This window comes from Humulus lupulus, chromosome 6 (assembly GCF_963169125.1).
Source record: "Humulus lupulus chromosome 6, drHumLupu1.1, whole genome shotgun sequence".
NCBI lineage: Eukaryota > Viridiplantae > Streptophyta > Magnoliopsida > Rosales > Cannabaceae > Humulus > Humulus lupulus.
In genome coordinates this window covers 2464683-2475931 of record NC_084798.1, presented here as the reverse complement: position 1 = coordinate 2475931, position 11249 = coordinate 2464683, and the positions used below count along the sequence as shown (strand labels likewise).

The window sequence follows — 11249 nt, the reverse complement described above, 5'->3', positions numbered from 1 at the left end:
AGTGGGGTTCTCAGTGATCTCGACCCGTGAATAATTTTTGGCGCGATTTTTTTTTATGACCGTGTATATTGTAGTTATTTAGAGCATCTGCAAATTTTCAGAAAATTCCGAATAGTTTACATGTTTGAATATATATTGATTTTGACTATAAAATGTATTACTTGTTATTGATGAGGGATCTTTAGCATTGGCAGACTACATCATGCACATCTTTTTTCTAATAAAATTTTATGAGGTGTGTTTGGTTTCCAGATTAGGAGAGCTTCCTAAGTACGAAGTGAGGTAATACTTCCAACTACTTATAAAACTTCCTTATTATCAAGTTTCTAGGTCTTATGGTTTTCGTTTGTGTTCTCTTGTGTTTGCACAAAGCTCTTTTTGATATAAGGATGAGTTGGTCACTTTCTTTCTAATGAAACAAGAAAACATATCATCTAGCACTAATTTAAAGTCAACTGAGGAATCTCATATTAGACTTTGTAATTACTGATGTCAGTAATATCAGTTAGATAGTATGCTAGACTTAGATGAATGTTATAGTATGAGATTATATTTCTTTGGAGAAATAACAAAAAAAAAATTAAGCAAAAAATGAGACAATTGTAAAGTCAAATTAATATTACAAGATTAGATCCAAACGGTGGTTCCAAACCAAACTAAACTGCACGTAGATGCATGGATTGGTTTGGTTAGGTTCGAAAGTAAAGAAAAACAACAACAGACCGAACACCTCTAGCAAAGAGATTAGAACGTTGTATAAAAAAAAATGTGCACACAAAAGCTACTGATATCAATTCTTTAAGTATGTTCCACTACTTGGATTCCTCTGAGTTCTGAGTTAGCTTCAGCTGAGATTCAAAAAATCAGCAAGACCCTCGAACTGTTTTCAAAAGAGAAACCTGTCCACACAATTTGTATATTACAGAGTTCATATATACTCAAGCTCAACATATATCATGCATCAGAGAATGTGACAACCTTCCTTTTCTTTTGGTTTTGCTTTACTTTCCGGAGCTGCACTAGGTTCAGAATTTTTCGACTCGTTACTGCCTTCAGAAACCTTTGGCTCACCCTTGTCTGAATTGCTAATTTTCTCAGATGTACTGGTTTTAACACCTTCATGATCACAATCTGTGGTATGCTTGTGAAAAAACTTATTCAAGACACCTTCCATTCTTAGTTTTCTTGATTGCACCTGCTTAGCAAGTTCTTTCGCTAGAGATATGTCCCTAACAAGGTAACAGAAGTAGAAAGGAATAGCTCCCCAAGATCAAATACACTAGAGAAAAGGAAACTCATCACAAACACAAAAAGTATAGTAAAAACCAAAACTAACCTGGCATCCAATGCTACAGAAAGTTGCTTCAGTTCATATACCATGTCGACCATATCTCGAGATGAGATCTTTTCCTCGAGTTGGGGAATGTATTTTTCCAATTCCACCTAAAAATGATGATTGAAGAAAATAAGGGGGGAAAAAAAACCACTGCAATGCATCCTAATTTCTTTACATGCTCATATGTGAAACAAAACTAGTGTAGAACTAGTAGGTTACCTTGATTGTTTGAGCATTTGATGTAAGCTTCTCTTGATCTCTTCCATTTCCTTCAAAGTTAATGGCTTCAAATATTTCCCAAAAGCATAAATTCATTGGTGGATTTTCCCCTACTGTGGAATTTCTTGTAGAAACTTCAATGCTTTTTGGAAACAATGTTCTTACTATGTCATTCTTGCAACAATTGGCCCCCACATCCACATGTAAAGCATCCGGACATGAAGACTTTGAGACATGTGTCCCAACACTTGCAACGACCATAGAATTGCCAATCTGCTCAAATGCTTCGGCGAGTACATTTGGATCTAAGCTATCTAAATATGACTTGAGAGCAACACAAAATTTTAAAGGCAAGTGTTTAGTGATTCTAGTCATTCCCAGCAAATCAGAAAGTAAATCTGAACTCATCCCGAAATTCGCATGAAGCAAACAAATTATCAAAACCATTCTAGACACAAGTAATGAATAGGACTCGTTATCTCTTGAGGGAGATGTGTTGATCCAATCAATCATATACTGCTCGTCGTAAAGGCAATCCTTGAAAACATTGATCACAAACTGAAGTAGTTCTAGATATGAGAGTTGAAAACCAACTGAGGTATTGGAACTTGACTTGGTCATGGAATCAATCTCTTCATAGATGAGCCATTCAACAAATGCTGATTTTGTTGCAATGAAGTAGCCCTTATATGAAGATGACCAAATCACAAAACGTTCAACAAGATACAAGAAAAAACCAGGAGATATTGGGTCACATTCTCTCTTACATTTTGCATTGTATGCATCCACCAAAACTCCATGAAAGCTACAAATCATAGATGAGTTTGGAAAGTATGATCTTCTTGATCTGTGCAGAAGCTCAAAGAATGCCTTCCATGGCAGGTTCTGGTCCATCCTTTTCATAATCATCTCAAATAGTTCATCATTGAGCCTGCTAGAGCCGAGAACGAACACTGCTATGTTTCCAATTTGCCTGTGAGTCAGATTATTCCTCGAGTTGCAGTGTTCAACAATAATTTGTTTCAGAAACTTATTACAAACATCTGTTCCTCTGAAAGAAACAAGGTTCTCTGCCAATGATTTCTGCCAATCTAAAGGGAATATGTGTCCTGAAAAATCAGTTGACAATCTTATCAATTTCTTGAGATCATCTGAATTTTGACATGTTCTATTCAGATTTTTGGACTCTAAAAGAAATTGCGCAACCTCATTGATAAGATTAAGAGTCCTGCATTTCCTAGAAAAGGAATCATATTTATCAGACACAAAGGTATGGATGGCTTCTAGAATGTGCAGAACCTTAAAACCAACAGAGAGTACTTCTGAAGACCAATAAGCCTGAGCAGCAGATACAAATTGGTCAACATCAATATAAAGTACTAAATTTCCATTACTTCGATCATATATTTGCTCCACATTTCTAGCCCAATGAGCATCAGAGTGGAGCAAGACATAGTTTGTGACCGAATTGTGACGCTGCTTCAAAACACCTAAATATTCCAAACAGAACTCTCCATAACTTGTGAATTCATCAACAACCCTAGTCTGTTGTAGACTTCCAAGATATTCAAAAATTCTAAGAATTTTATCCTTCCAGAAATTCCAAAAATAGACTAGTGACTCAACTGTAACATAGATTTTAGAAATCATGTGATGTTGTGAATGCAACAGATGATCATCATGTACTTCCCAGAAATACTCTATGACCTTTGTATCAAGATGAGCATCAAGAACTCTCCAAACAGATAGGATTTCTCCTCTGACACTCTTATGTCTTTGAGAAGCAATCATTTCATATTTTCTCACTGCAAGGACACTCTTCTTATTTGCAATAATATCAGCTTCTGTGCAAACAAAATCATAGAAATCTTTTGTCTCATTCATGGCAAGTGACTTGGCTTTTGTTAGAAGAAGACTATCATTTTGTTTACCAGATGACCAGAGTGAGTTGGAAAGAACATGGGAAAGAATAAGTGTTGCTGCTTCTTTAAATTTCCCAGCTTTCTCAAAAAGATCTATTGCAGCTAGTATATCTCCTCTGAGCTTTGCAATTTCTGCAGCTTCCACAAAATTTCCTGATCTTTCTTCCAATGACATAAGCTCATCAAAACAACCCAATGACCGCAAGAACTTACGGATTGAATTCATGGAATTAAAAGCTTCAACAAATCTCATCATAGATTTTTTGTTTTCAAGCTTATAATAGTACAGAGCACAACTCTCCAAGAATTCTTGTTCAGTTTTTTCTATTTCTGTGCCTCTACCAGTCACACCAAAGCCTTGTTTGGCTTGCTGTTTCCAGGATTGTATGTATTCCAAGCCCTTTTCAAATAAGAGTCCTTTGGCACAGACTTTCAGACACTCTGAGAACAAATTTCCCTTGGCATAGGCATCAGCAGCTTGCTGGTAATGACCTGCCAGGGAGAAGCATTCCCCAGCTCTCTGCAGCCCAAACTCGCCAAATTTGTCCAAATAAATTATACCTGCACCAACCAATAATAGGCAATTCATTTAGATAAAATTACTAAATCTCATGGGAATTAAGCAAGAGCATGGGAATTTCTATACCTGCTTTCTCATAGTCTCCTGAATTTCTATAACAACTCGCCGCAGAATCAAACTTTCCCACTGTTTGGAATATCTCAGCAGCTTCTCTAAAGAGAGATTTAGCTACTTCAGGATTGGAAGCACGCATACGGTCAGCTGTGGTGTGAAGATCAGCAACTTTGGACTTCCTTTTCCAAAGTGTGTCATGTGCTTTTTCAAAGCAAAGTGTAGCCATTTCATAGCTGTGCGCATGGTATATCTGTCCAAAAGCATACTAAACTATTCAATTTAAATGATTGAGAAAATTGCTTTCTGCATATGTATGAAAAAGCAACCAGTGATAGATAAAACATAAGTCTTGATTATAAAGATGATGAATGACAATAAGAAGAATAACACACATTCACATCATCAAACAAACAAACCTTTAGACCCCTCGATTTCCACTCTTGTGGACTGCTTGGGACATGCATTGACAGAGCAAGTGAATCGTCCAGCTGCTGAACTTGCACAAGGCTCTTCTTCATCCAATAGTCAAACATGGGTTTGGAAAATTCTGTGTCATCACAAATCCACAGCCTATTCTTTGTGCAAGCAATGGCAACATGTAATTGTTTCAGCTCAGCCAACAAAATCCTATGTTTGCTCTCGTTGAAAAGAGGGAAATGCAGTGATGTGGAGTCTAACAGATCTTGCTCATTCATGTACTTATATATAACACTCCACTGCATTCTAAGAGGGGACGATCCAAAAAAGTTGTACAACAGTACATCCTACAACGGGTCATAATGTTATTTCACCAGAATAACATACAGAGACTATAGTAATTCACAAGAAATTTCTGCTAGGCAATTTAGAAAAAAAAAACCAGGAAAAATAGTGCTAGAAAATCAATACTTTCATAGATAATACAAGGACATATTAGATATAGCAGTTACCTGAAACTCTAAGTCCTTGCATTCAAGTATTGTTATGATAAGAGCTTGCTTTCCAACAATGTCCCGTATACTTTGTCGAGCGGTTTCATCTCTGACCAAAATTGCCTGCTCCGCACCAAAACCATTGGCATTTTTGCTTAAGCTGTCACCTTTCCCAAAAAGTTTTATGATTGCATTTTCACTCTTCTCAGATTGAAGTAAAATTGGAGCCTCACCAGGGACCATATAGGTGTCATGATCAATAATATCAATAGATAGAGGGAAGAAATGATACATCAGTTCAATAACACTTTCTGATAGTTTTAGAATACCACCATGGCTACGAAAGTTTCGAGTCAAACTAAACATGTTGGTGATATGTCCTCCTTTTCCTTTCATGTTCATCATGGGCTGCTTCAAAAAAAACTTGTTACAAATAACAGATCGCATATCTTGAATCCTGCAACCGATTCCCCCAGCAGCTGGTTTTGCAACATCTCCAGAGAAAACAAAACCCTCTTCCAAGTTACTGCATACATGCTTGAACAAAGCAACTTGACTCATTGTGAGGTCTTGCACCTCATCAATATATACAAAATTCATTTTGTCACCACCATATCCTTGTTGTCTGAGTCGAAAATGAAGATCATTTACAAAATCAGCCAAATCAAATTCACCACTTTCCAACTTCAGTTTTTCATAAATCTGAAATATATCATATACCATCTCTCTTTCCTTCGTCCTTAAACTAGAGCCACATCCATTTGACAACATTACATAGCTCTTCCTTGTGAGTTTACCATCATTTGTTTCCAAGGCTTGCAGGCTGCCTTTGATATGAGAAACTATCTGAGTAAAGACACAAGAAGGATCAAGCTTTTTCGTTAATTGGGAATCAAAAGAAGGCCAATACTGTGAACAAAATCTCTTATAATCCACTTCCTTGGTCCTTAACAAGGAATGAAATATATTTGATCTTGAATTGGGTATTTGACACTGAGAAACTTCATCTATGTCAAGGAATCTTTGGAAATAAGATTTTCTCAGTGTTCCATCAAGCATCATCAAGAACTTATGGAATGTTATGACAAGAGGATATGAATTAAGGGGAATGCCATGAAAGGAGTCTGGGATGTTATTTAATCCTGAGTCTTCATTATCAATATTCTCCTCATCAATCAGACCACTTTCAGCTGAAGGACTACCACTGCAAGAAAATTTATGGAAACATTATATTTACAGCAAAGTAAAACACATACAAGTAAAGATTACTTTAATTTCTATGTGCTTTTAAATTATTTATCTATCAAATTTGATTGGTTTAATATTCATATTTACATGCAAAATACTCAAACTCTCTATATCATAATGTTAGTATTTATTAGATCAAGATCCTAGAAATAATACTTTCGAGCCCCTAAGAATTTGTTTTGGTATTGATATTTTTCATACAAAATGTGTAAAATATTGTCATTTGAATGTTTTTACACACCTTCTCAAGTAGGAAATGCATTGCTTGACAGCATCGCAAAGCTTAGGAGTTGCTGTCACAAAAAGCTGGCGTAAAACAACATTCTTTTTATCAACATTTCGAATCCTATTTCTTTTCGCTCCATAAAGTCCTTCCATTTTCAGGCGATGCATATATTCTTTTTGGAACAACTTCATTGACAAAACAGTAGTTTTTCCAGTACCTGACCGTCCCAATACAAATGTACTTGTAGGGAAAAGGATTATCTCTCTTTCTTGGTCTGGTACTTCAAAAGGGAGATCCAGTTCTCTACCATCGCGGTCAGACAGCATGTGATTCACTACACAATTTGATAGGGAGTAGAATTTCATTGGCATCATATGGAGATCCTCAAACCAACCAATGTTCGAAGAGAGCGGCCAGCTCTTTGGTATATCCAATTTTCTAGGGACAAAAACCAGAAAAATCAAACCAAATCAAAGAATAGAAAAGTATTACTACTTAAACACAAACTAAAGGAGTTAGCATACCCTTCCAAGCACCTTTCATTGCAATTGTTGATGAATTCTTCTGTGTACTTGTCAAAAACAATATCAAGCTGGTTTTTTAACGTTGGAATTTCTTGATAAGGCAACAAATCCCAGATCTTCAAAACTTGTATGTATTCTGAATGCTCTTTTGCTATGCCAACAGTGCTGACCACATAAAAACCTTCAACCTTATGACTCATAATTTGCAAAGAGTTTGCACAGAGTGATACACTAGACCCCCTTGGTCTCCAGCCATCAGAAAGCTTAAGTAAAAGTTTAATAACTGGTTTCTTCGCTTCAACTACTTCAAGGATTTTGAATGTCTTTAGAAATTTTTCACTGAAAAAAACCTACAATATTTGGAGATGTACAAAAGAAGCTCATTTAGTATAGATGTAGAAGCCAAATAGAGTAAATACTATGTTAAACTATATTGACTCAAAAAGAGACAGAGTAGCAGTAAAGGCATGTGAAAACGCAGTACCTTCCACTTTGAACGCTTGAAAAGTATACCATCATTATGGATCATATCATCAAATTGACCGGACTCTTTCTTGACCTCTGTTATAGCCTTGGCCAAATCATCATCTCTGTCAGCATTAAAGAAGCATTTTCTATTTTTTGCATCAATGACAATAGGTGTCCAAACAGTAAGACTCTTAACCAGAGTTCTTTCCTCACCCAAAATCCAGAGGCAGTGCCTGAAATCATGAAAAGGATCGATAGTTATTTGCTGCTATGAAGTTATAATAACCTTACTGAAAAATTGAAGATTTTACATCACCTAGTCATACATACCTAGCCCTTGTTAGAGCAACATTAATTCTCTGTGGTTTGGATATGAAATCCAGTGAATGAGAACCACTGCAGCGTACAGTAGACATTATTATTATGTCCTCTTCCCCACCCTGAAAGCCATCAATTGTCTTCACCTTTACTTGAAAGCCATTCTTTTCATTGTACCTATACCCAAGTTGGGTTTGAATTTCAACAACTTGAGCAGCATATGGAGACACAATACCGATACTGAGCTCATATTTGGACTTAAACCAGGCTGAAAAACATACAAAACAAAGAAAAATGAGTTATTCATTATAATAAATTTCATGCAAATTTATATATTTTTCTTTAATACCTTGAAATTTATATACCTTGGTACAATTTTTGTAGTATTCTCATGATAACAGCTACCTCAACCAAATTTTTTCGACTGCGTCCATCGCCATCCTTCTGCTCTCTTCCACCAATTATATTTATAAAAGAATATGAACCAAACATTGGACCTGGAAGATAACTCCTTTCATAGCTTTTCATCTTAACACTAGCAGCATCCAATAGCTGGCTACGATAGAACAGTGAATTTGGGAAAATGCTTATTGATGGGTGCATTCTGTATTGCATATTAAGGAGTTGCTTTGGATGATTTTGTGAACTCAGCCTTTCAAACAAACTTCTTCCGAAGCCAGCTTTCTCAGAAACCTATACAACAAACATACAAAAGGTAAAAACTTAGCTAGGATTTGTGTAATTTAGTAATAAGAACAATAAATAAGTTCTTACTTTGCTTTTGACAGTTGCTGGTAATTGCCATTCATCACCAACAAGAATAGCATGCTTTACACCAGGAAGTTGAAGAGGTATGGTTGATTCACACTCCTTCAGTTGTGCAGCTTCATCAATGATCAAAATCCCTGGCTTAATTTTCAAACGATGCAGCTTATAAGAACTTGATACAGTACAAAGAATTAGTGAAGCATTTTCCAAACAGAATCTCCTTATTGTTTTTTCGTCCTTAAACCAAGAAAATTCGAGCCTGTTAAGGGAATCGCGAAGAGTTCTCATACTTGAAACACATTCCTTTCTCTTCATACTGAGCCTCAATGATATATCATCAGCATCATTTACTTCTGCACAAGAAAATAGTTTTTCCACTACTTCAGAAACCACTCTCTCTTTGCATAGCAATGACTGAAAAGAAACAAGTGAGCCAACAAGGGAGACCATATGCTGAAATAGTTTCCCCGAAATGTAATTCTTCGCTGTATGTGTACAGATGATAGAGAAGTACTCTTTGAGTTCTGAAAAAGCCATGTTAAATGTTTCTCTCACATACTGAAGAAATGCTGGAACTTTTTTCTTGCCAACTTCACAACCATTTCTGTCTTTGGTTGACTCACTTTCCAAAATGTTATTGTACTGAGAAACAGAATTTTCAAGAAGATCTATCATGGAAGTCAAGCTATATCTCCAACCAAATGATCTGAAGCACTTTTCAAGCTTTTCAACTCGGTCATCCATGTATATAACTTTCAGATCTGAACCAATGTTCAGTCTCTCCTTAGTGCCAAAAAGAAGAATATTTCCCAATGAACAGAACGGGCCATCACCACATGTATCCAATACCATCTTCAGAACACGAGATGCTACTTCAGTAATTGCAACATTCGTGGGAGCACACACAAGAGTTTTATAGTTCATTCTCAATAGGGTGACAAGAAGAGTACTGGTAGTTTTCGTTTTCCCTGTCCCCGGGGGACCCCATATAAGTTCCAAAGAAGATCTTCTCCTGCAATCGATCATATGAAGACAAGAGAGAGCTGCTTTGGTCTGGGACATATTCAGCTCAAAAGGTAACTTCTTAACCAATTTTTCATCCCATATTCCATTACTTAATCTGAAACAGCCATCGCAGTACTCTCTCTTAGCCTGTTATCACAAAGAAATTTCAGTATATATTCCACATTAGTATGTGAAGAAAAAAGAAAAAAACTCACCTCAGAATCAATGCATAGAACTTTATCTAGAAACTCCACATTGCACGACATGTGCAGTGCTTCCCATATTCTTTTGAGAGGGGTCAAATTTGCCAAGAAAACGATGAACAGTGGCTTCTTATGAATATCATGTCTAAGCTCTGCTGATGACTTCACTGTGAATGTCGTACTATCATCCCCAATGAGATCAATGAGTGATAGAAAAGACCAAGATCTTCCTACCCTTTGGAGATCATAAACAGTTTCTGGTTTGCCATTTGCTAAGACAAAATAATCTCCAGGCAAAGTCCTGTAAGGCTCCTTGCCACCTTTGCTGTGTTTGTTTCTCCAGTCATTAACTCCAAGTTTATACTTGTTCTTCCCATATGGTTTAGCTTCTTCGAAAGCTGTTACCTCAGCGAAAGGCGCTCCATATAGGATTTCCATGGTTGAGTGCAGTTCGGCTCGTGTTTCTTCCAATAAAGGGTTCACATAAGACCCCAAATAATGCTTGACTGATTGAAATGAGTCGGGAATCCTTTCAATCTACAAAAAATAAAATCAAAATGAATGAATTAATGGATGTTTTTATGAATGAAAAAGCTTCTTGGAAGTGTACAAAATGATTGGAGCAGCCACACTACTCTTCAGAAGCCAAATAATGGTGCAGTGAAGCACCCAAAACTCTGCAAATAGAGTTGAGAAAATCATTTTTTTCAATTGCAGTCAAACTGTACACATTCAACTTTTTGCTTAAAATGGACAATGGGACAGTGGGAAAAAGCTTTAGAATGAACTCTGATCAAACTCTGTATTTTCCCAAAAACCTAAAACAAATAAGACAAAGAGCTCATACATAGATCACCAAACGTATAACTATGATCAGGCAAATAATATATGAAACCAAAACAAACAAACCTTGTTGATGAAAAGATTTTCATTGAAAACATCTTCAAGAGACCAAGAGAACAGAGTGTCTATATAACGATCAGCAGCAGATAATAATTTCTTATTATTATTCTGAGATTGTGAAGCTTCTCCTTTCATCATCACAAGTATAGGTATAAGATAACTCACTCACCCACTCAATATATAAAAATATTACAGATGAGAGTAAACTAGATAGAATTGGTTTTGTGCAGAAAAGAAAAAGAGAAAGCAGTAAGTAGCGTATTGTATTTCCAAGAACTTTATAACTTTGCATATAGACTTTTTTTCTATCAACCATCAATGCATAGCCAATAAGAACACTCTCAATTAATCCTCTCATCAATCTTTTAAAATACCCCTCTAAAACAAACATTTTTCTATTTTTCTTCAAAATTTTACATTATATCATACATCGTCTTCTTTATATATTTATCTACATCATTTAAATACTATATCTTTAAACATATTTTATTATTTAAAATAAAATAATAATAATAATAAATATATACTAAATGAGAAAAAAAACTTATATAGGAAAATAATAAT

The 11249-nt window shown here is 35.8% G+C and overlaps 1 protein-coding gene across 1 annotated transcript; it reads right to left on the bottom strand.

Annotated features, from left to right (window-relative positions):
• Window positions 1–893: 893 nt before the first annotated feature.
• Window positions 894–10912, bottom strand: LOC133781421 (uncharacterized). Its single transcript, XM_062220395.1, has 14 exons — window positions 10692–10912; window positions 9795–10319; window positions 8581–9726; window positions 8172–8499; window positions 7819–8074; window positions 7505–7721; window positions 7021–7370; window positions 6512–6934; window positions 5041–6226; window positions 4528–4875; window positions 4124–4361; window positions 1556–4038; window positions 1337–1443; window positions 894–1229 (listed from the first exon to the last, which is right to left on the bottom strand). The coding sequence occupies exons 1-14, from the start codon at window positions 10821–10823 to the stop codon at window positions 962–964; spliced, it is 8007 nt and encodes a 2668-aa protein (XP_062076379.1). The 5' UTR covers window positions 10824–10912; the 3' UTR covers window positions 894–961.
• Between the last annotated feature and the right edge of the window lie 337 nt (window positions 10913–11249).

Coding starts and splice junctions, on each gene's coding strand:
- LOC133781421 (XM_062220395.1), bottom strand. CDS start 10,823: ATGATGAAAGGAGAAGCTTCACAATCTCAGAATAATAATAAGAAATTA. Junction 7,722..7,818: donor GTTGCTCTAACAAGGGCTAG/GTATGTATGACT, acceptor TCATGATTTCAG/GCACTGCCTCTGGATTTTGG. Junction 4,362..4,527: donor GGAAATCGAGGGGTCTAAAG/GTTTGTTTGTTT, acceptor GCTTTTGGACAG/ATATACCATGCGCACAGCTA.